The sequence below is a fragment of the Culex pipiens genome, chromosome 2 (assembly GCF_016801865.2).
Source record: "Culex pipiens pallens isolate TS chromosome 2, TS_CPP_V2, whole genome shotgun sequence".
Classification (NCBI taxonomy): Eukaryota; Metazoa; Arthropoda; class Insecta; order Diptera; family Culicidae; genus Culex; species Culex pipiens.
Window position 1 is genome coordinate 86,666,275 of NC_068938.1, and position 25,291 is coordinate 86,691,565.

Below are 25,291 nucleotides of genomic sequence, written 5' to 3' on the forward strand. Positions count from 1 at the left end.
CATTGGTTTATTCGAACTTGAACATCAAACATTGGACATTCAATGTTCTAAACAATTTAGAATTTTTTAAATGTTTTTTTTTCTGATAAGTTTACATAATTTTGCTTCGATATTTATAAGTTTAAATTTTCCCGGGAGTCTCGACCGAATTTCCCGGGAATCGAGAGGTCCAAAAATGGTCAATTTCCCGGGAAATTTTTCCCGGGAATTCCCGCTCGTCACCCTCTACCCGCGACAGACACGGACGACGAAACAAAAAGAAACAAAAAAAGAAACTTTTTTAGAAAAAAAACTCGTAAAATATGTTTATGTTTATATATCAACATTTTTGTAATTGTCTGACTTTGTAAAATACATTTACGCTCTCAAAAATAACCCTGCAAAGTTAGAAAAAACACGAATTTGAAAATGTTTTTTTTTTATCTAAATAAAAAAAAAACCCTTCTGTGTTAATTTAGATTCGAATAGTACATTAAATTTCCATTAAAATTACATGTTCCAAAATTTTTTACAGTGGCAGAGTTTTTAAAACTTTTTGAGTGTTTTTTCGATGAAAAACACGTTTTTTCGGAATTCTGAGTACGCCATCAAATCTAGCGTCCAATTTTACATAAAAGTCTCTTGACATCAAATTTCTATCGCATCACCGTTTCAGGCTGCAAATGATTGAAAAATATCTCTCTTTTCGCATGTTCAAAAATGGAAGAGGTCGTACCGCCCAAATAAAAAAATATCAATAGATATCAAAAAACGGACCTCGGATTCTTGATCAGGGACAAAAGTTTCCCCTTAGGACAAAGTTTCACGCAAATCGAAGAGATGTTGGGGCAACTTTTCTCGATTTCGTCTGAGTTGGTAGAGAATTACCCAGTAACTCTGTCTCTGCAATGTCAAGTGCCACATTATTCCTCTTTAGAACTCCTCGCTAATCCGCTTTTCGCATCAAGTCTAACTTTGTCGCTGTCATTGTGCCGTCATCGCTCAATAATATACAAACCTGCTGACCATCCACGGTGTACCCAATTTAAAACAATTTAAATGGATCTCCTTGCCCTAAAGTAGCCCTTCGACGGCCAGCATTGCATTATACAGGCGCCGCCCTTGGGACACTTTGCCTTGCCTACTGTTGTTGTTGTTGGTTCGATTCCGTGAAATTGGAGCAAATGCGCAAACGATTTATTTACAAACAGTTCGCACAAAAGATGCCGAATGTCGTGTAAACAAATATATCCCGCGCACATTTGCATTATGATGAATTTGTGTGCGAGGTGTTGAGCTGAGCTGACCGTTCCGTTCAAAAAGGTATTTGATTCATTCGTGATGATGGTGTACAGCAAAGTTTGAAAGACAAAGAAGGGGAACCAATTAGAATAGGCAACATGCTACAAACAAAAAGTGGCCAGTTCATGTGGAACCACACAGCACCATGGTCAACAGGCCGCATGGGTTACGGAAAGAACCAAAATGTATACGGCTCAGTATAGAGTTACAAAGTACTTGGTGGATCAGTAGTGGGTTGTGGAACAGCTCCATTGGCAATTAGCATTACCACGTTTTTATTTCAATGGTGGTTTCTCTTCTTAGAACTGCTTCCCGTCCTGAGCTGCTGAAGCCGATTCGTTCGAAGTGATGATGGATGTGATTTGTGTTTTACATATAAACAGAACAGGAACAACTCAGGGAATTGCAAAAACGAGAATCTTTTCATTGAAAAGTGGAAGGGACCATCCACAAACCACGTGGACACTTTTTTGGAAATCTCAACTGGTCTGGAAATTCAGATTTGGTTGTAGAAATAGGTGCACAGTTGAATACCTCATGATCGATAATAATTTTAAAGCATCATAATTTGTATTCGGCATATATCAGCAGCATATTTAGTGTATTAAGGAAAGTTTAGTTTACCTATCGGAAAAATGCCTAGCGCTTCAAATATTTCTTTTTTCATTTATATATTTTTAAAAGATTGAGATATCTATACAGCAATTCCATTTGAAAAGAGCCTAAACCGATTCTCCGATCGGGCTCAAATTTTTTCTGGGGTTTCCTTGGCCAAAATAATTAGACCCGTATTTTTTTGTTTGACCATTAGGGTGACCTACATCGTGCTAGGGGGGTTCGAAAAATGGCAATTTTCGTCATTTTTCGCAAAACCACTTTTTTCTTAGACGCAAAAGAAAGGTGATGAGTTTGGCTATTTGAGAAAAATAGCAAGAAGTTCCAAAAATCTAGCTTAACTATTGAAAAAGTCGTATGAAAACTTAAAATGACGTTTTGACCGTGTCTGGACCAAAGAGCCTATGTCTGAAAATATTTTTATCGGATTCCTCGGAAAATTTCACATAACATATCAAAAAATTGGCAATGTCGAACCGTACGTTTCCGAGATATGATTTTTTGAAAATAAAAAGTACGTTTTTTGACGCGCCGCGCGCATAAACAGGAAAATGACGAAATCGGCAAAAAATCAACTTTTTTCACTAAAACTCTAGTTAAGCTAGATTTTTGGAACTTCTTACTATTTTTCTCAAATAGCCAAACTCATCACCTTTCTTTTGCGTCTAAGACAGCTAAAATCGGATGAAATGGCGCGGAGATATGATTTTTCGAAAAAAGTGGTTTTTGCGAAAAATGACGAAAATTGCCATTTTTCGAACCACCCTAGCACGATGTAGGTCACCCTAATGGCCAAACAAAAAAATACGGGTCAAATTATTTTGGCCAAGGAACCCCCAGAAAAATTTGAGCCCGATTGGAGACCTTTTTTTCGGTTTAGCCTCTTTTCAAATGGAATTGCTGTATATATATATACAGCCATCAGGGTGACATTGGGTCTGGGGTAGAGATTGGGTCATACAAATTTCAGCATTTTTGTATTTATGATTTAAAATTTATAAAAAAAAATCAAATCAAATTATTTTTCATCAAACACTGGCATGTGGGGCAAATCAGGACAAATGAAACGAGTTTAGACAAATATTCAGCCATTTTTTGCATGATGTTTTGAATGACTTTGGTTAAAACAGGAACAGAACAAAACAATTTCACAGATCACCGATTTTTTTGTGAAAGTTGAACTTTTCAGCGCTATCCTAGTAACATTTTTAAACGTACAGGTTTTATCATTGTTCTAAAAACTCTCATAAACCCTAAATAAGCATTTATGGCCTACTTAAAACCATAGATGTTACTAGGGTAGTATCAATGAGTAACACATGGATGTATGCAAAAATTCCATTCAAAAGTCTTTTATTCGGGATTGCGAAAAATGTCGTAAATGAATGAAATTAAAAACTTATCTAAAATTGTCATTTTATTTGCTGTCGCCTCGTTTTTTAGATATTTTCAAAGAAATTGTTCAAGCTCATCTGATCATGTCATATAAAAAAGAAATATATTTATGTAAGTTTATTTTACACGTTGTAGTTCATTTAAAAATCCAAAGCATGACAAAGAAATTTAATTTTAAAAACTGTCGTTCTTGTTTAGATTTAAGTGTACATAATCACCAATTAATATGATTGAGCTAATTCTATGATTGTAAGCTTGAAAGACATAACAAATATAATGAAAACATAGATTTTATGACTGTTACGAAAATTTCCCGGGATCTCGGGAATTCCCGGGATTCCAAAATTATTTTTTATTTTTTTTATGGTCTTAGCCATTACAGTAGTTGTTCGGTAACTGGGCTGAGAACGTAGCCCAGTCATTGAATGCTGTTCGCTAACTGGGCTGAACGAAAAATAACGAGGGGACTACCGATACATAATATTTATTTAAAAATAAAAGTTACTCAAATTTGTTTACAATGATTACTTTTCATATTTCTCTAATTGTGACTTGAAATTACATAAAAGTTAAAAAAAAAGTTTTTTTATTTGTTGACCATGATTTTTGCATCCATTAACCCCTCGGTGATTTCGGTTTGTTTTGGTTTTTTGGCGTTTGTCTGCTTTTTAACTGGGCTACGGCCCAGTTATCGAGCGCCCAGTTAAAAAGCACCCAGTTAGACAACGCCCAGTTACCGAACAACTACTGTATCTACAATTTTGCCGAAGAAAACAAATCGATCGGAAAATTCCTTCCAGATACAGATTTTCTAATATTTACAAATCACTTTTGTGAAGAAAGCTGCCAAAATTATATCGAGACATCTATGGGACAACCAATTATGCAAAATGGCTTCTTTCGTCATAGAGAAGTCTCCGTGAACGTTTTGGTCAAATAAAAAATTGTCAAACGCGTTTTTCTCGTTTCGAACATGGGATAGTTATGCGTAGAAAGGCAGAATGGTCTTTTCTAAAATTCAAACTTTCGAGACCACATTGTAAGTACGGGACCATCCACAAACCACGTGGACACTTTTTTGAGAATCTCAACCCCCCCCCCCCCCCCCGTGGACAATTGTTCATACATAAAAAAACTTTTTTGTATGGAGCGTGGACAATCGCCATACCCCCCCCCCCCCTAAAGTGTCCACGTGGTTTATGGATGGTCCCTACATAGTCTACTAAGTTTGACAAATACACAATTTAATTATCAATAGCAGCTTAACTGTGAATATGTTTCAAGTATGTTGAGGTACATTTTGCTTGACAATTTTTGATAATTGATCATGAATTTAGGACAGCAAAAGTCGAGAAAAATGTAAATTAAGTTTGTCAAGCTCATTAGGGCTATGTGTTAAATAATATATCGTGGAATTATCTACAATTACAAGGAAAAAAGCTCTTATTTCAGAAGATTTTCTTATAGTTTACATGATAACGAGCTCGTGCTATCTTGTCACACGTCGCTTTTTGACGCTCCGAGAAAAACGTGTTTTATTGTTTGGCTTATGCAAGCAATGTAAGCAATAGCAAACACCTTTTGTTTGGTTGGTTTGTTTGAGCATTGTCTCAAAATTTGGTTTAAGTTGGTTGCCGTATTTTCGAGATAAAATCAAAAATGTAAACAGTAGTTGGGCATCTACATGTGACAAAACGTCCTCTGACCACAATATCTTTGGACAGTTGTCGCACTAGCAGGGTGTGACAGGATAACACCATTTTTTTATGGTTTTGTTGAATATCTCAGGTACGAAATTGAATTTTTAGGTCAAAGAAGAGGCATTCATACCTGCATAAAATGGCATTTTAACACAATTTGGCCAGAAATGCACGAGCGACAAATTAGCACGAGCACGGCGATGAGATAGAATCTAAATGCATCATTAACTCAACACTGCCGAAATTATATATAAGTTAACAGTTTCATTCCATTTACCAAACCAACTCTCCAAAGGGAAACCCAACTGACTATAACTAGACTACTTCACTTAGCTCACTATACTAACGAGCCTCTGCGTCACACTCTTCCGCGCGAGAAGCGTCCAGCAGGTATGTGTGTTGTGCTGATATGGAGGGGTTCATGGACCTGCCCTGCCCCGCCGACTTCGACGCAACGTCGACATCGGAAGGAGACTTGTTCTGTTGTTCTTGTTACGTACGGACACCTTCTGCTGGTGAATTGCGTCGTAACCATGCCACTTTGCCAGGATCAGCGCGCGACTTTGGGAAGGTAGTGTTTCGGGCTGGACAAACTCGACGCCCGTATGTCGAGCCAATTTGTGAGATTGTTTACAAGAGTTCAAGTCTCGTTCGGCGGCATGGGATTGAGGCGGGGAGCGGAGGGTACGAACGGGTAAGAGTTTCTTTGTTCGCGACGAGACCTTCAGACTACGCGTGGTGATGCGTGTGTGCGCGCGCCGCGGTCATTCATAAGAGGACACACAGTCTTCAGAGTGATCGCTCAAAGTGGAGCTTTATCAACATGGCTTATTTTTAGGATGAACATATATACTAACCTCGAATCTATTTCTGGACACCGCTTGGCTCATCTTGTCCGCACTTTTCGGTTTCCTCCACTGTTGCTGCTGTTGCTGCACCACCGTCTTTGCCGTCGTCTTCTGCGACGTCGTTGATCCGCTGACTGAGCGACGTTTCTGAATGATTTTGGAGCTCGCAAACCCCAGCGCTGCTCCTCCAGCTTTCAGATCACACTCACACGCGCCCGATCGGATGGGGGGAGGAAGCGGGCACACTCTCACTAGAGCTTCTTTGTCGAGCACATACACAATCACGCGAAATTTATATTATTGGCCCTCGGGCAAAACACAGAATCTTCTTGCGCTGATTTAGTACTTTAACTAACTTTCACAGCACTACCAAAGAGGTCACAATCTGCAGCCGCAATCGCTCCGTCCGAATCTTCGCTCGACATCTGAAGCAATGCTCCACGGGTCGGCCTTGGTGTGTCTACGGCGACCTGTGAGTGTTCAGTGCACAGCACTTGCTCCAAATTTTCCTTCACAGCGTATCTTCAACTATCGCCGCAGTTCAAGCCTTCACCGCGCACGGAACCAAACCTCCGGAAATCACGGACCGCACTCGGAATCTGCCAGGGGAGAAAAAGTAAAATCCATCAGAAGCAGAACTTCTCGCACGATTCAATATGGCGAAGTTTATTTTTTTATTTTCTCTTCTTTAGTCGTCGTCGTCGTACATACACTCACGTCGACTCACGACCATCAACGAACCGCGACCAACCAGCCAGAGAAGTCAACGTCGAACTGCTCCCGGTTCGCGGCGGACAGGCCCCAGGCCGCCCACTGTGTTGGTATGTTCCTCCCCCAAGAGTTCGACGAGAGAAGCGCTGAGAGCCACCGAGAGAATCAGCTAGAACATCTCTGGTACTGTAGAACAATCGCCCAACCAGGTTGAGTTCTGTTCATTCATAAGCATCGGAGCGCGGTGCATTCATTCCTGTTCTCTTCGCTGTGAATGTGTGGAGTATGCAGCTCCACCACACGCTTGCAAGTGGAGTAAGAGATGATTGCGATTTAAATGTTTATTTGGCGTGTTTGTGTTTGGGAAAGCAAGACAAAACTTGTGGGGTTTAAGCTACCACTTAAAATTATCTTCGCGGGGTTAACGCTTTAAATAGGTCAACGTTGTTGTTACTGTTCTAATTACATATATAGTTCAACGTTTAGATTTCTGCTGTAGAGTAAAAAAAGTACGATTAACACATATGGTAGGGGATCTAGAAATTTTCCAATTTATAGTAAATTTGAAAATAAAACTCAAATTCGATGAAAAATTTGAAATTTCCTCTTTTTAATTTTGGAACGTTGGAAATCTTAGGACGGTTTAATTTTTCCAAAATAAAATATGCGAAAACCGCGCCACATATTTGCATACGGAACATTTGTACGATCATGGGCAGTACAGGCCTGGCCAACAAATCCAGGAGAATGCATTAATTTTTTTTTTTAATTAACATGGCTATTTTAAATTCTCTTTACCTATGACTAGGCTTAGTGATTTTTCACGCTCGAAAATAGCAAATTTCACGGGGACCTCAATTTCAAAACTCCAAATTTCACGCAAATTTCGCGGAACGTGAAAATTGTTAAAATAACTCTGATAATCTTAGGTTTGTATCACAGAAACTACTCTTTAAGCTTCATTATACATTATTCTTAACTGTGTGTGTGGTCCAATACCCGCTAACCGGTAGCGAAATTATGGGAAAGTATAATTTGTATCAGACTGTGTACATGTCGAATGCAGATACAGCTTATCTCAGTTCCGGGTATTAGGTGGTGATAGCCCTCGCGCTGCTTCCAACGACCCATTTCAGAATGACAGAGCTCCTTGCGGTCCAATTCCGAGGTCGCTGGGCATTGTTCGGCCCCGCCTAAACATAGAAGCAAGCATCTGAAGGAAACTCGATCTATATTTAGACTTCCAATCCCCTCAGGGATCAGCGCGTATTTAATAATATAAGAAGAAGAGGTAACATGTTTCAACACTACGCATAAATTCACTGCTAGAATGCAAATGCAAACCTTCTGATAGCCGACTGCTTAGCGTCCCAGACAACCAATCCAAAGGTGTGAGTTCGAATCCCACCTGATTCATTTTTGTTTTTATTCATATTCAAATTCCTGATTCCAAATTTCAAAGGTACCGACCGGGATTTGATCCCTGAACCTTCTGCTTGGGAGACAGAAGCCATAACCATTAAGCCACAGAGCCGGTTCATTATACATTATTCTTAACTAAACTAAAAAATCTTCACAAAATTTGAACGTGACTCAAAAAAAAAACTCCCAATTTTCAAAAAAGTTTTCAACTAGTTTATGGCTCTTTTTATATTTTGAAACAAAATGTAGGGCATGCGTAACTATTCTCGTTAATTGAACTGCTTTTGAAATATTCGACGAATAAAGCTAAAAATTTTAGCTGATTTGCTTCTGTTTTATCAGTTTACATTTGTTTGAATTTCATATCAAAGCAATATTTGACAATCTTGTCCAGCCAAAATGAATAAAATAGTATGAATTTTCTGCGACATTTAACCCATTCAAAATAATTTTGAAGGTTTTCATCTCATTTCAAAAAGTTAATTTAAAATCAATAGGCAAAAATACTATAATTTGTGACGAAATCGAAATTTGTAATCAGAATAAGAACAGAAAACAAAAACGGTGGAATTTTTTAACTTCCACGGGAATCATCCACCCAAATAATCAAATAACGTTAAAATTAAACAGGACTCTGAAAAAAATCTGAAATGTTTTTCAAATGTGATTTTAAAGTTAAAAAATACTCTACCTTTTATTTTGAGTAAAACGAAGCTTGAATAATTTAATTTCTTTTGAAATTATTTTTCTTCTATTCATAACTTGTTTTTATTAGGTCCTTTTAGGTGCTGTGGATTTTGAAATTATACTTTTCAAATAAAATAGTAGTAACATTTTTACTACAGTGAATGAAATAATACTAAATTTAGTTAGTTTCTAAAAAACTGAAAAATCTGAATAATTCTTCAAATGGTTCAAAGTAAGCTTATCAATTGAAATTACATAAATAACCTCTGTGGTAAAAATATTTATTACGATCTCATTTGAAAAAAAAAAATCTGAAAATTGATAAATTTCAAGAATTTTACACCGTCCGCGAAATCGTCAAAATTCAATAACCCTAAGTAATTGAACAAGGGTATCATTATCATTATTTTCATTCCTATTTGAGTTTGATAAAAAAAATTGAGAAAAATCGTTGCAGTTTCACACAAAAATACAATTTCACGGGATTTTGCGGAAAAAGCCAAATTTCGCGGATTTCACGCTGTCCGCGAAATCGTGAAATTTCACTAACCCTACCTATGACAAAAAAAAAATCAAAATTAAATTATTCGCTCTACAGCATTGGCCTTGGCGTTCTCGATTGCGAGATTCCTCCTCGAAACTAGCTGTTCGAAGGCTTGATTGTTGAGGCAATTGCAAACCTCTTTTTACACCTTAGCTTCCATCCACCCCGGGATTCGAACTGACGACCTCTGGATTGTGAGTCCAACTGCCTACAAGCGACTCCACCGAGGCAGGACCCAGGGAGACGACTCCTACACCTGGACTGAGCTAACGACCTAACCCTCTAGGTTGGACCGGGGCCAAAATTAACTTTCCTGTCCGACGGAAGGCGTGGTCAGACAAATCTCTACTCGAAAAATGCCACCAGGACCGTCTGGGATCGAACCCAAGCCGACTGGATGAGAGGCAACCACGCTTACCCCTACACCACGGTCCCGGATACCTATCTATGACCAAAGAAGCTATTTTGTTTCTTTGGTTCACCCATAAAAGTCTCCATACAACTTCAAACAGCTGTTACTTTTGAGTGAATTTTGTGATCAATTTTGTGTCTTTGTTGTAGTTGTAGGTATTGTTGAGGACAATTAAGAAAAAAAAGTACACAGAAAAAATGTCGATTTTTTAATTATTTTTTTAACAAAAACTCAATTTCTAAAAATAGTTTTTTTTTATTTTCGAGATTTTTTTGAGTCATAGAGATGTTTTGAAAAATCGAAATTTCATTAACAAAAAATTACCTGATTTTTTTTATGTAAAATTGAATTTGCAATCGAAAAGTTCTTTTCAAGTTATAGCCACCGAAAGTTTGATTTTGGTGAAATATTTGCAGTTTTTCGAGTTGGGACACTCTTTTTTAAATCTCAACCCCCCCCCCCTCCACCCACCCACCCGTCGTGGACGATTTCATGCAAATAAAATCTTTTTTGTATGGATGGAGCGTGGACAATCGCCAACCCCCTAAGGTATCCACAGTGTTTATGGATGGCCCCTTTTTAAAAATAGGGACCATGAGTGCAGGCTTGCCACACGTACAGATATTTTTGGCACAGACCAAACACTCAATCAAGTATAACTTTAAAGAAAAACATTTTTACCAAAAACTAAACAAGTAAAAAGATGCAAAAAATGTTTATCTTTTAAGTGCAGTTTACAAAAACTACTCAAGTGTATTTTAACTGTAAAAATAATTAGTTTGAGTGTTTGGTCTGTGCCAAAAATATCTGTACATGTGGCAACGCTGCATGAGTGACCATTTCTAAAAATAGAGTTGTTAAAAAGTTCAGAATGTTTGCTATAAAATTGTCTAAGACACATTGAAGATTCGATTCGAAGTTCCCGATCTTTGCGAAAACAAAATTGAAATAACAATTAATCAAGACAAACATTTCAAAAGGGCATGATTTTTAATGTTTTGCCCTTTTATATTGTTAGTCTTGGTCTTTTTTTTGTTCAAAATGTTGTTTTCGAAAATCGGTAAAATTTGAATCGAATCTTCAAAGTCTCTTAGACAATTTTATAGCAAATTTTCTGAACTTTTCAACAACAATATTTTTAGAAATGGTCACTCATGGTCACTGTTTAAAAAAAATCTAAAAACTGCAAATATTTCGCTAAAATCAAACTTTAGGTGGCTATGTATTGAAAACGGAGCCCTCTACTTTGGATTGCAAATTAAATTTTACATAAAAAAATGAGGTAATTTTTTTTTGTTTCATGAAATTTCGATATTTTTCCAATAATCACTATTTTTTCAAAACTTCATACAGTGAGTCAAATATTTGTCCGTACCCCCCCGTACGGGAAATGTTTGTGATATAAAAGTACATAAAATTCGACTAAAGTGCCATGTTTTATACATCAATCGACGCGGCAAAATGTCCTCTTTAAGACATTGTCATTGGATTTGCAAAAAACTTTTTCTTGAAAAATACAAAAATTGTTTACTGAAAAAAGTTAAAAAAAGAGGTCAAATAATTGTCCGTACCCCCTAGTAAAAGTACAAAATCTGATCGATTTAAGTGAATTCATTTATGAAATGTTGTTTCAGTGTCAAATACTAGTACCTTTAGCCAGTTTGTGATAACTTTGAACTTCTGATAAGTTTGTTTAGTTAATTTATATTAAAAATTGGATAAAATTTAGTTTTTTAAAGTAAAACTTATCAAAACATTAGTTTATAAACAACTATTTTTATAAAATTGCTATTTTGTGTTGTAAGAGTCTCTATTGAACAAGTTTCAACAATATTTGTTCAAAATATACATTGTTTTCATCTTTTTTATTGACATTTTTCGACCAAAAATACTGTTTCGGAACAATACCGTTAAACAATCCGGATTGTCCCGGAACCGGTTCAACCCCTCGGAGGGAAATTTTGTGGTGATCAGATAGAGGACAAAAAAACCCACCTCTTGCAATTTGAAGCATCCAATTTCGTCCACTACAGCCCGATTACGAGTCCCTAGTCTGAAATTTGAAATTTTCACTTTCCGTGCTGAGAATTTCTGTACCGTTCTGGGTCAGAATGTTTTGCTTGGAGAATTTGAAAATTTCAAATTTCAGACTAGGGAATCGTAATCGGGCTGTAGTGGACGAAATTGGATGCTTCAAATTGCAAGAGGTGGGTTTTTTTGTCCTCTATCTGATCACCACAAAATTTCCCTCCGAGGGGTTGAACCGGTTCCGGGACAATCCGGATTGTTTAACGGTATTGTTCCGAAACAGTATTTTTGGTCGAAAAATGTCAATAAAAAAGATGAAATCAATGTATATTTTGAACAAATATTGTTGAAACTTGTTCAATAGAGACTCTTACAACACAAAATAGCAATTTTATAAAAATAGTTGTTTATAAACTAATGTTTTGACAAGTTTTACTTTAAAAAACTAAATTTAATCCAATTTTTAATATAAATTAACTAAACAAACTTATCAGAAGTTCAAAGTTGTCACAAACTGGCTAAAGGTACTAGTATTTGACACTGAAACAACATTTCATAAATGAATTCACTTAAATCGATCAGATTTTGTACTTTTACTAGGGGTACGGACAATTATTTGACCTATTTTTTTGACTTTTTTCAGTAAACAATTTTTGTATTTTTCAAGAAAAAGTTTTTTGCAAATCCAATGACAGTGTCTTAAAGGGGACATTCTGCCGCGTCGATTGATGTATAAAACATGGCACTTTAGTCGAATTTTATGTACTTTTATATCACAAACATTTCCCGTACGGGGGGGTACGGACAAATATTTGACTCACTGTAACTCGGCGGCAGATTTTTTGACCATTCTTCTCTATGGCTCAAAAGTTACGTATCCCCGGGTCTTTTGTGGTCTCTGTTGCAAGTTTCTGCTCATTTCTAGGCGTCCGAAGGTTATATGTGGTGAGTCACTCAAAACCTTTTTTTTCGCAAATGGACCGACGTTTTACTTCCCCATCCGATAGAAGGGCGTTCTAGTACATATGTAATTGAACCGCTTATAAATCTGTCCATATATGCGACAAATGCATCAAAGTATCAATTTGTACCGAATTTCAAAAAGATAAATTATCTAAAACAATTCTGTTTGAGAATCGCTATGCACAGACTGAACTGCATCCTTCTGCCATGCCTATATATGGCAAAGCAGTGGTAATTCCAACCCATTTTCAACATACAACAGTAAAATGAGAATATTTTTCCCTTGAAATCATAGTTTAGTTACCAACCAGGACAAAGTGGTAGGGGAGATGGGGGTAAGACGGCCACCCTAAGGGAGAAGTCTAATAAAATTTACACAACAGATTATTTTGATCTCAAATTACGTACATATTGTTCTACTACTAATCCATTATAGAAATAACATAAATTAGTTGGTCTAAAAACCAATTTTCAATACTTTTCAGCAATTTTAAAAAAATAATTGAAATCGTGTATATATGAAATACGCGGGGTAAGACGGCCACCCAAGTGGGGTAAGACGGCCAGTGCTATAAATTTACTTAATAACTTTGCTAAATCCACCCAAATACCTACATGGTTGGTTGAACAGACTTCTCTGAACATCATAACTATTTTGGTTGAAAAAAATCAGGTTTCAAATGTGAAGGAAAATGCTGTATAAAAAATTTAATATTTTGGCTCAGTGAATTTCATATTATTGCGACCACATTTTATGAAAAACTGTGCATTTTTACTACAAAACAAACACAATTTGATGCAAAATTATTAGTTTGTGTATTTCGATTAGAATAAGTAAATCAAAATTATGTAAACAATATTAAATTCGCGATTTTTATGAAAAGTTTGATAGGATTTCATACTGTTCAATGAGTGTTGCTATATCACAGTAAAGAATGTTGTCGAAACGGTAGTTAACAGCATTTTGATTAAAAATGGATATAGTTTTATCGAAAATGCTTTTTCTTTATCTACAAATATGTCTTAATAGTCAAAAACCGTCAAAAATATAACCTATATCAAATAAAATCCACAAATTACGGGTGGCCGTCTTACCCCCGGAGGAGGTGGCCGTCTTGCCCCCAAATAAATTATTTTTGTAAACATTTTTTGTAAATAGCTCATCGCATTTTTTAAACTTTTTCAAGGGACATAATCTAGGGAAAACTTCAATTTAACATGAAAAAATATTTGAAGACAGGAAAACATATTGTTATCTAACAAAAATGCCTAAGTTGTAATCCATGAAAATTACATCCAGTTTCAAGTTCAAAAATTATTTCTTTATTTTGAACTATTTTTATACTATTTCAAACAATATTTTTGGCAAAGGTGACTCCATATGCATTATTTAGCATGAGGAACAGTATTGCTAAACATTTTAGTAATATTAATTAGTATACTTATTAAAACAGTGGGGTGGCCGTCTTACCCCGCCTGGCCGTCTTACCCCCAGCTCCCCTACCTAAAGAGAGAGGGAAAACATAAAATAAAACAAATTTCAAACACACGGTTACTGAAAATCGCACTTTTGGGAGTTCAGAAATCGCACTTTTGGGAGTTCGCTTAATCGAACTCAAAAAAGTGCGAAATCGCGAACTCGAAAAATGGTAAAAATCACCAAAAAACGAGTTCAGTTAAGCGAACTCTCAAAAGTGTGATTTTGGACTTAGCGATTTTTTTTAATTCGCTTGAAACATTTCCTAAATAAATGTTAGTTGTTTTTTGCGCTCCGGAGTTTCGGGTTGGATTTCTGGTAAGTTAAAAGGAAGGATTGTCCACCGGTGGACGGATTGCCCGCCAACGTTGGCGAAAAGGTTCCGTCCACCGGTGGACAAAGTTTAGTGAGAGGAATCCGTCCACCGGTGGACGGATTGCCCGCAAAAGTTGGCGAAAACGTTCCGTCCACCGGTGGACAAAGTTTTGCGAGAGGAATCCGTCCACCGGTGGACGGATTGCCCACCAACGTTGGCGAAAAGGTTCCGTCCACCGGTGGACAAAGTTTAGCTATAGGAATCCGTCCACCGGTGGACGGATTGCCCGACAACGTTTGCGAGAAGGTGGACAAAGTTCTGCAAGAAGAATCCGTCCACCGGTGGAACAATATTGGGGAAAAGGTTCCGTCCACCGGTGGACGGATTTGTCGGACAATTTTTTACAAAAAGAAATCCGCGCCCCGGAGGATGAATTGCTTGCCAAATAGGGCAACATCATTAGGTCCAACGGTTGATGTTTTTAAGAGCAATGTTCCGTCCTCCGGTGGACGGATTGTCTGCAAGAGTAGGCAAAAGAATCGGTATGGACAATCTTTTGCAAAAGGAATTCGCCCCCCGGAGAACGGATTGCCTGCAAGAGTATGCAAAATAATCGAAACGAATTTTTTTTGCAGGACAGTTTTGAAAAGGACATTATAATATTTTGTTTACTTTTTCCGGCAGAACCATAGAACCAAGTGGCCAGTGTGGAAGCGGAATGAAAGGGATCCGGAAATATGGGCCAGCGGTTGCAAGACTTTATCGGGAAGCTAATCTGGCGGTCCGTTTCGAGGACTATAGGATGCTGCGGGAAATGATCTGGTTGAGAAAGCGATGTTCTCCAAGACAACCGGTTGACTCATCGCAATACTACCAGCAGGGACCAGCGTACCAAAATTCACCAGAGCTTTTGAACGAACCCGTTCATGTCCCGACAGCAAGTCATGGTTGTCAAGAAAAGAACACCAACAATGACCAACAAGGCCAGAACCGGGCCGGAATGCTGCCGACGAGTTTTAAGTACCTTCGGCGTGTGGTGAATCAGTCCGACTCGACGTTGTCCATCAGGTGACGAAGGTGTGTCCCATCAGTGTTGCACAACAACTAAATCTGTTCTACCTCAACCTTTTTCAGACAACCAACTTATACGAAACGACGAAATCCAGCAAGAACCGAGCTGCAGGCAAATTTGGCACGAACGGTCATCCTACTCGTTAGAAACGGGTTCTATCATTGTCACCGATCTCGGCAGACGGCGGCGGCAACGATCAACTCCTCCCAGGGCTTCCCGGCGGCCGGCGACCAACGACACGCTTATGTGCAAGTTGCAGCTCTACGACGACGACGAGGCCAGCACGTAGTCGCTGCACAAGTTTTCCGAGACGTAGGCCTGCCTGACCGGATCGATGACAACACGACGCTGGAGAAAAGTGAACAACGTCATGGCCGCAGGAGCCCTGTGTAACTTTTGGTCCTGGAACGAAATCCTTGAATTCGATATCGCTGCACCACCCAACGCGAAGCAGCCTGCCGGAACCAGGAGAGATCGTGACCATTTTCCCCAAGGAACCAACATTGAATACCATGACAAACTTTCTTGCACGAAGCTTTATTTTATAAAATATGGTCCTGTCATTATATTTTTGTAATTATTATCAAATAATTCAATAAAAATGCCGTTTAGTTGTTTATCAATTATTCACTGCAACTAGTTTAATTACTAATTCAAAGAAAATCCCTGGAAACGCCCTCAAGTAGGCAACCTCTCAACCGGTGAAATATTTCCCCACGCTCGAACTCGACAAATCACGAAAATCATGATTTTGCCAGTTCGACCCACTTTACCAAAAAAAGTGTTATCCGAGTTGAACTCCAAAAATCATGAAAATTACCATTTTTTTGGTTTTATTTGGTAAGCGTGCACATTCCGAGCGCGACCTCATTCATGCCTTCGACTCCAGAATATTTTAATACCATTCATCCTAACCAGACACTCGCTCTCTCGCGCGTGCCTTTCGTCGAAAAAACAAGTGTGCGTGAGTGATTAGAGCGAGTGGTGTGTTCTTCTTTGTTCTTCGAGGCGCGCGCTCTCGTGAATGATTCGTGCGATGAAAAGGGCAGGCAGCGCAAAACAGCACAAATACCGATGCACCACATTTCACACACTGTCGCAGAAGGATTACTTTCTGCAGCTCTGGCCCTGGGATCGGGAGGGGTTGTTTTGGTGTATCGCGTTATCAAATCAGCTGTTGGGTGTTTGGGTTTGTCTGGGCGCGATTCAGTTACGAAGTAAGGGGCTCACCAACACAGAAGAATTGATGCCAAACAAGATGGGAGCGACTGGGCAGTGTTCCCGTTTGCTTGTGAAAGGAAAGTTGGAATGATTCATTGGAAATTTTTCCCGCTGGGCGGATTGGAACCGTGGAAAATGGTTTTTAGCAAATTTACTGTTTAAAGTTGGAAAAAACGTAGACTTTATCTCAGCTTATAATCCTCACTAACATGATTCAAATTTGTTTTACACTTTACATAATCTAAATGTATAACATTTTCAATTTTGCTTTGTGGCAAACATGTTGCACAGTAGTTGCTGTATACCATTTTTGGCATGACAAGTGTTTTTTACAACAATTGTTCAACTTGTAGGCAAGTTTGACATTTATTTTGATATTACGTCTTCATGCATAACTTTACTAACAAATAAGTATGATCTTTATTGTGCAACTCCCTTGTATGACATATTAACGGCTCATTTCAAAATATTATAACAAAACATTTAAGGTCCATGTGCAACAACGTAAATAGCAATTCACGGAAGGCTTCATCCATAAAGTACGTCACGCTAAAATCAGCCAAAATTTACTCCCCCTCCCCCCCCTTTGTCACGCTTTCCCTACACGGAGAATCAGCATTACACTTTTTGCAGTTCGATTTTACACCACCGACTAGTTTCAACCCTCGAACTGAAAAAAGTGTAAAAGGCGAACTGCAAAAAGTGTAAAAGTTACACCTTTACCAGTTCAGGGGCCCGAATTGAAAAAGGTGTAACTTTTGGACTTAGAATAATTTCGAGTTTTTCGCCCGCTGTCAAATCGGGACTTAGTGCAAATTTGGAGCTGGTGGCAAGAGGTAAGTTCTTCGAAGAAATCGCGTTTTTGGTCGACAGATTGTGAAGTATCATTGCTGGAAGGTACAATTTCGCTTAATTAAGACCGGAAAAAGTGTCCACCGGCCCGCAATTCTTCGTTATCCAGTTTGGGGAAGCGGAATTTTGCGGTTCCCGATCTTGACCGACAGATTTTTAGGAGCCCTTGCCGGAAGGTATAATTCTGCTTCCCGCAAACCAGAGAACCAAGAATTTAACCAAATCCGGCCGCCAAAGTGTCTGCCGACCATGAATTCTTCGTAATCCGGTTTGAGGGAAAGGGAATCTTGCTTTTCCCAATCTTGGCCGGCAGATTTCTAAGAATCTTTGCCGTAACGTACAATTCCACTTTCGTCACACCGGAGAACCAAGAATTTAACCGGAACCGGTAACAAAAGTGTCCATCGGCCACGAATTCTTCGTAATCCGGTTTTGGGGAATGGGAATCTTGCGTATCCGGCAGATTTTTTGACGTCCTTGCCGGAAGGTAAAATTCCTCTTCCCCCAAACACGAAAACCTAGAATTTAACCGAATCCGGCCACCAAAGTGTCCCCCGGCCACGAATTCGGTTTGAGGGAAAGGAAATCTTGCTTGATGGCCGACAAATTTCCAAGATTTCTTGCCGGAAGGTACAATTTCGCTTCTCTCAAGCCGGGGAACCAATAATTTAACCGAATCCGGCCACAAAAGGACGCGCTCCGGAACACTTCGTTGCTGCGATCAGACAAGGGCAAACCCCCGGAATGAAACACGCCGAAGATCCCTGGTCACTGAAACCGTGAGATTTTGATCTGTATTAACTATTCTTTTTTTTTCTGACCGCTTGCTTTTTATTCAGATTTTGCCCTGCACCGAGCAGAACAACCGACTTGTCCACGCCAAACACGAGCACCCTATCCAATACTTTGACAAGATCTCGACCAACTTGAAGACACGACCGCAACGGCGCTGGTCAACCCGAAGGTGCCGGAGGTAGGGGACCCGGACCGACACCTGAGTTCTTATCTGGGCACCGAAACAATCGTGAGCGCCGAGAACGTTGAATAATTTATTGTTTGTTTTTTTCTGCAGAACTACATCCGGCGGAGGTAAAACACATTTGAAGCACCGCTGTTGGACACGAGTGACAAGGACAATTTGCAGGTGGAGACGGGACTTTTAGGACTCTGCGAAGTAAGGCGAGGAGCCGAACCGAACGCGCACGCACGACCTAAAGGTGCCGCCAGAAAATAAAACGGCACTCGGCCCAACTCAGGGCTCCTCTAGAAAGAAGATGATCAGAGGCACAGGACAACCCTTGGCAAACAGGTCGTAAGCGCCGTTGTGCTGATAAATGGTGATGTGTGCACCTAACGGATCAACGGCAAGGAGGCCAATAAACAGACATTACAATAGTTCTTGATTTTGTTTGCACTCCACCTCAAGCATGCAGGTTAGTCTGTCTCCACCCGACAATCAACAGATTATGATTATGTTAATCCTTTCCAGGTCAAATCCTTGACAACAAACCTCGGTCAATTCAATCCGGATGCTGGCTGGACGGGTGGTGACGGGTGATAACAACGGCAGTGTCGAATTAAATTGACATGTCGTAGTGGTTTGCCCCGAGCGCGTATTGCATCAGAGCGGTCCAGGTCCGGATCCGGGTGCCAAGAACATCGGCCTTCGATTGGACTTACTACGCCATCCAGATCAGTTCTCTGCGGCATGTACCAAAAGATGACAATCTTTAGCTTCATACTCATCCTGCGGAATGGCCACGGTACCACCGGGCGTCGTCCACGTGTGATTTTCCGACTCCATTTAGATGGCCCAGAACAAGCTCGAAGATAGCTGCACAGGAGGTGGCCGTGAGTCTGGAGAACACTCTGGTGGAATTCATTCACAGATCATAATGGAAAATCCTTCTCCAGGAGATCCAGGACCGGTCCCCGGAAACAGTGGTGGTGGCGGGCACTCCAGCTCAACCAATAAACTCGCAGATGAATTCGCTCGAAGCATCTCTCATCTTTGCGTGTTGGACTCGCACGCCCCGGCAGTAACATGGCGCTCAACCTCAACGGAACGAAACCCAAGGAACAATCACCCAACAGCAACAGATCATGAACGCAATCACTTTATGATCTCGTTCACTGACAGGTGAGTTCGTCTTTATCTAACATTTAAGGGATCAATTAATTATATTTCCTTGCAGGACGCCCACCTCCCAAGCCTCACGGGATGTTCCGCGAGATGACCAAAACAATCACCTTTCCCTTTAACATCGCCTCATCCTTGCGAGAAAGTCTGCTTCTAGCCGCTCGACTGTGCTATACTTTCTGTACAGCAACGTTGAGTACTCCGGAACGGTGCATTAAGACCACTACGGCGAGATCCGTACCCAGGTGGCCAAGGACAAACTCCCAAAGCGCAGGAAAGCCATACTTCAACATCCATACACAGAATAAATAGAAAACACCCGCTAATAGGTAAAACCGACAGCTTGTTCCCGGTTAGGTCGGAACATTTTGCTAATTGTACTAATATTTGGTGAAAATATCTTCTTTTTAGTAATAAAATTTCGTATCAACTAAGACTTTTTGTTTAACTTATTATTTATAACAGAAATATCCGAAAAAAACAAATACGCCCGTATGTATGCAATTTTACAACCGATGAAACCTGGTGAAATGTTTCAAATTCAATTTTACACGAAATCCAGTTCGACCCCTGTTACACGAAAGTATGTAATCGTACCTGAACTGAATTTCGTGTAATCGAACTCGATTTCGTGTAATGCCTATCCTCCGTGTATACTTATAACACGCAATGTCACACTTTCTCAGACCCTCCCCCCCCACCCCCCCCCCCCCTAGAGCGTGACATACTTTATGGATGATGCCGAAGGATAAGTATTCCACAATGTTTATCGATTTTCGTTTTTGCGTGTCTACTAACTCTGGACTTGTTTTTACCCTATAGTTCTGTTTTCTAATTGGATTAGGAAGTAGCTTCCGTTGTTGCAAAATTATCCATTCTTTATGTAATGAGAATGGATTACGAGAGAAAATGACACACCTTCGTGCGAAAGATTGCGAAAAAGTCAAATAATAGAATAGTGTTTGTTTACAAAACTTTGGAATTCTATATGCTTCTAAGCTCTGTCCCCGATTTTTATGTATGCTATCGCCCCCAATCAATAATCGCTAATGACAACATTGAATAATTTGCTTCCATCGGCATTCCATCGGAACTTTCCGTACACAAATTTCTCACTAAGTCGTCATCATCATAAGCTGATTTACCAGGAAAAAAAATCTTACCCCAATACTTTTCACAGCATGTCGCCCTTAATCCTTGATTGCACTTATCTTCCCGAATAGATACCGCGACCACACGACCAACAATGTAATTCCGAAACACTGAAATTTACAAAGCCAACATCCGTAATCAATGGGCACTTTTTACGCGAATAAAAAATTACCTCGACAGTGCACGACGGAATGACACCAAAGAAACAAAAACAACAATAAAAAAATAAGAGAGAATATTATTCTCTCCGCTCTCGCGGATTGATACACACTGTAACTGAAAATCGCACTTTGCTGAGTTCGTTTTCGCACTTTTTCATACGATTTTTTCAGTTCGACTGCGATAACACAAAAAAGTGTAATCGTAGTTGAACTGAAAAAATCGTATGAAAAAGTGCGAAAACGAACTCAGCAAAGTGCGATTTTCAGTTACAGTGCACTCAAAACGTCAAATATTGCACGCTGACGGGAAAATACTAAAATTTATACAAAGTTTAATATTTATTTACACATTTTTTGTCAGTTTGATTTAACACTTCCTTCGGGTCAATTGGGTACCAAAGCCCTATGTAAATTTTTATGTACAACGGTAAAAAACACGATTGAAAACCATTTGTGATCACTCTTTTTCATTTTAATGCTAAATTTTTTTTTGACAAGACAACATTTTTTCGATGGATCAACTATGGTCCCCTTGGAACTAGCTGTCAATTATGAGCTTTTCTGTCAAGAAGGACCGCGAGGTTAATTTTTTAAAATTGATTTAAAAATCCATTTTAAACTCTTTGTGGTCGTACAAAGGGTCATTGTACTCAGAAAAATAAGCTTTATCGCTGTGAACAATAATATCAGCAATCTAAGCTTCATTTTAGGACCCAATTGGGTACTAAAGCCCTATGTCAATTTTTATGTACAACGGTAAATAACACGATTAAAAACAATTTCTGATCACTTTTTTTCATTTTAATGCAAAATTTTTTTTTGACTAGACAACATTTTTTCGATAGATCAACTATGGTCCCCTTGGAACGAGCTGTCAAGTAGGAACTTTTCTGTCAAGAAGGACCGCGAGGTTAATTTTTCAAAATTGATTTAAAATTCCATTTTAAACTCTTTGTGGTCGTACAAAGGTTCATTGTACTCAGAAAAATAAGCTTTATCGCTGTAAACAATAATATCAGCAATCTAAGCTTCATTTTAGGACCCAATTGGGTTCTAAAGCCTTATGTAAACTTGTATGTACAACGATAAAAAACACGATTAAAAACCATTTCTGATCACTTTTTTTTCATTTTAATGCAAAAAAAATATTGACAAGACAACATTTTTTCGATGGATCAACTATGGTCCCCTTGGAACGAGCTGTCAAGTAGGAACTTTTCTGTCAAGAAGGACCGCGAGGTTAATTTTACAAAATTGGTTTAAAAATCCATTTTAAACTCTTCGTGGTCGTACAAAGGGTCATTGTAATCAGAAAAATAAGCTTTATCGCTGTAAACAATAATATCAGCAATCTAAGCTTCATTTTAGGACCCAATTGGGTACTGAAACTCTATGTCAATTTTTTGTAAAACGGGAAAAAACACGATCAAAAACCATTTCTGATCACTTTTTTTTCATTTTAATGCAAAAGAAAAACATAATGACAAGACAAAATTATTTCAATGGATAAACTATGGTCCCCTAGGAACGAGCTGTCATGTAGGAACTTTTCTGTCAAGAACAACCGGACCCTAAGATGACAGTTTTCGTGAGTTGCGCGTATTCACCGACAGATGGCAAGTGGGCCTCGTCGGAGTCCGCCCATCAAATACGAAACTCAAAATTTGAATGGGAAACTTTTTTTTCGTGACGGCTTTTGCGGCACGCTCATTTCAACTGTTCTAGACTAATATTTGAACGTGGCGTAACTTTAAAAAAGTTTATTATATTTACTTAAACTATTCGCCTATACCCGCTATACAATACTATATTTATTTAAACTATTCGCCATTTTCACAAGATTGGCTAGATAATATCGAAGGCCACCATCTTAAGCCTGCTGGGCCCACAAAACGGGGTACGCTCAGTTTGTATGTGAGCTGTCAACATGCTCCCGGGCTGGTCAAGAAGGACCGCGCGGTTAATTTTTCAAAGTTGTTTTTAAAATCGATTTGAAACTCTTTGTGCTTGTACAAAGGGTCATTGTACTCAGAAAAATAAGCTTTATCGCTGTAAACAATAATATCAGCAATCTAAGCTTCATTTTAGGATCCAATTGGCCTTTATAATTGGGTCCTAGAATTAGGCTTAAATTCTGGATTAAATTGCTGATATTATTGTTTACATCGATAAAGCTTATTTTTCTAAGCGTATAATGACTATTTGTACGACCACAATAAATTTAAAATAGATTTTCAAAAAAACCTTCGTGACAAAATCGGCAAAAATGTCAAAATTTGCTCCAACACTCCATTATGCCTCTAAGTTGACCTTGAAAGCAAATTTCTGTTAATCCTACGCGAAGACGTAAAAAATAAACAATCTTGGTTGTCGATGGAGGTGCACCCAAAACAAGAAAAGGAAATCTTGAACAATTTTTTTTCATTGCTATGGGCCGGTATGCTGTTCAATAGAAAGGGGGTCAAAAAAACAGCTTTACGAACGGCAGAACAAAAGAGAGGGAACGTTTTCTTGGGGCTTTTCTTCACCCTTTCTGGCTTGCTTTCGCTACCGCTACAAATCATACGCGACGCAAAACTGCTCTGGTCCATTCCTACCTTTTGTCACTTCACCAATCGCTACTGAAAACTTTCTCTTCTGCTATCCCTCTCACACTTCAATCGGGTTGTTTTGATAATTTAATAAATTGCTTAAAAGCAATGTTATCAAAAATATTATGCAATTTTGTTGTTTACTCAACATTAAAGACACAAACTTGCAAATTTCCGTTGCTTCTGGGATGGGATGGGAAACTTCTTTTGAATTAAGCACTGGTATTTGTAACAACGAAATTCGTACAAAAAAAAACTTATGTACGTGGGTGTACAGATTATGGCCTATCTACAATCACTTAACTTAGAAAATTTCACTTAGCTTAGGAGTTTGAATCAATGGAAATGAATCTGATCTTCTACAATGAAAAGGAATAAAATTAGAAACTTGACGTATGGTTTGGAAAATTTCAAAATCTACGGTAAGTTGACGTTTCCATATCAAAGGTAAACAAACAACTGCATAGCAACGTATATCAGCCCAGCAAATTTTCTAAGTTGATTGTGGATGACGGCCTAAGTTGGCTGGGCCGGCCGTAAGTTGTGTACATTTTCTAAGTTTTACTTTATTAACTATTCTAAGCTAAGTGATTGTAGATAGGCCATTACTGAACATAAGATGACGAACTGTTTGATAAAGCGAAAACCTGTGTACTGGACACAGCCGCCGGCGGGTATTCATTCATTCATTCATTCTTTACCCAACATCAAAGACACATTTGGCAGCAATTTTCTTCCATTGATCTAGTCGATGGCAAACTGTTGTTGGAATTTTGTTAGATTTTCTCCTCTCTGGACACATTCGTTTGTGACTCGGGCAGACGGACGGAGTAGGCAAAGAAGTATTTGTATCGCTGTGTGAAGCGATTAACCAAGCCGTTGTCAGCTAGCAAGTTATGTTCGCTCGCGAATGGTTACGTGCTCTAGTCGGCAAAGATTCGTGCGGCGATGAGTGAGTATTGATCCAAAAATTAGGACCCTTGCTTAAAATCAATTTCTGAACACTTATTTGATAGGTGTCAAACCAACGGGGTTTCAGTTTATTGAGTCTTAATTTTAGGAAACAATTAAAAAAGCAGACCATCCACTTTCATCGGTGAACAATCTTGAAATTTGTTATGCAGATTTGTGATTTCCGTTGTTCCATCATTCGCTTGTAAATTTTAACATTTCAGTTGAAAAATTGACAAACGGTTAACATGAGTAAAATCAAAATGTATAAAGAGTAAATTCAGCTCTCAGTGTACATCACAGTAACAAACTGTCACCCATTTAGTACAGCAGTCTGTCATCCAAATTTGCGCACCAACACAAACAAACGTCGCCTTTGTCAAATCGAGTTTGATTCATCGTTGCTGCTGTCATCTCGCGTTCTGATTCGCGTTTTTCAACCATTTGGGTTTGCTTTTGGAAATTTGGTAAAATTCGCAGTTCTGTGATCAAATTAAGTGATTTTCCTGTTTGCGCAGACATTCATCAACACTCGTCACAATGGTAGGTATCGGTAGAATGCAGTTTGCTGTCGAATATGCTTGAAACATTGCGAATACATGAAAACTTCTAAACTGCTTCGTTTTCTTTGTTTTTTCAATTGCAGACTAACTTTACCGAAGATCAGCTAGCTGGTAAGTTGATTAATTGTATTTTTACATCTATTAAACTCGCCACGAATTCATTGTAAGTGAAGTACTGCTTACAATGTT

General features: G+C 38.8%; 3 protein-coding genes across 7 annotated transcripts in view; 2 read left to right on the plus strand and 1 right to left on the minus strand.

The window, feature by feature from the left end:
• LOC120417353 (F-box/LRR-repeat protein 20-like) overlaps nucleotides 1-21,032 on the minus strand; it is a 54,377-nt gene extending 33,345 nt beyond the window's left edge. The window contains exons 1-2 of one of the 3 annotated variants that reach the window (XM_039579356.2): nucleotides 20,848-21,032; nucleotides 5,849-6,438 (exon numbers count right to left, since the gene is read on the minus strand). In XM_039579356.2, coding sequence (XP_039435290.1) covers nucleotides 5,849-5,881 — 33 coding nt within the window. In that variant the 5' untranslated portion in view covers nucleotides 5,882-6,438; nucleotides 20,848-21,032. Of the gene's footprint in view, nucleotides 1-5,848; nucleotides 6,439-6,550; nucleotides 6,691-20,847 lie in introns of those variants that run through there. The other 2 variants (XM_039579357.2, XM_039579358.2) reach the window with 2 other exon arrangements.
• LOC120417354 (uncharacterized) lies at nucleotides 14,196-16,101 on the plus strand. 3 transcript variants are annotated; one of them, XM_039579359.2, is made up of 4 exons: nucleotides 14,198-14,401; nucleotides 15,084-15,221; nucleotides 15,280-15,467; nucleotides 15,534-16,101. In XM_039579359.2, the coding sequence occupies exons 3-4, from the start codon at nucleotides 15,400-15,402 to the stop codon at nucleotides 15,862-15,864; spliced, it is 399 nt and encodes a 132-aa protein (XP_039435293.1). In that variant the 5' UTR covers nucleotides 14,198-14,401; nucleotides 15,084-15,221; nucleotides 15,280-15,399; the 3' UTR covers nucleotides 15,865-16,101. The 3 variants fall into 3 exon arrangements, with proteins under 3 accessions (XP_052563462.1, XP_039435293.1, XP_052563461.1); XM_052707502.1 differs by having other exon boundaries at nucleotides 14,196-14,401; nucleotides 15,084-15,467; XM_052707501.1 differs by lacking the exon at nucleotides 14,198-14,401 and having other exon boundaries at nucleotides 15,025-15,467.
• A 3,883-nt stretch (nucleotides 21,033-24,915) lies between the features above and the next one.
• LOC120417350 (myosin-2 essential light chain) overlaps nucleotides 24,916-25,291 on the plus strand; it is a 28,471-nt gene continuing 28,095 nt past the window's right edge. The window contains exons 1-2 of the mRNA XM_039579353.2: nucleotides 24,916-25,082; nucleotides 25,186-25,213. Of these exons, the coding sequence (XP_039435287.1) occupies nucleotides 25,080-25,082; nucleotides 25,186-25,213 (31 nt within the window). The 5' untranslated portion in view covers nucleotides 24,916-25,079. The remainder of the gene's footprint in view (nucleotides 25,083-25,185; nucleotides 25,214-25,291) is intronic.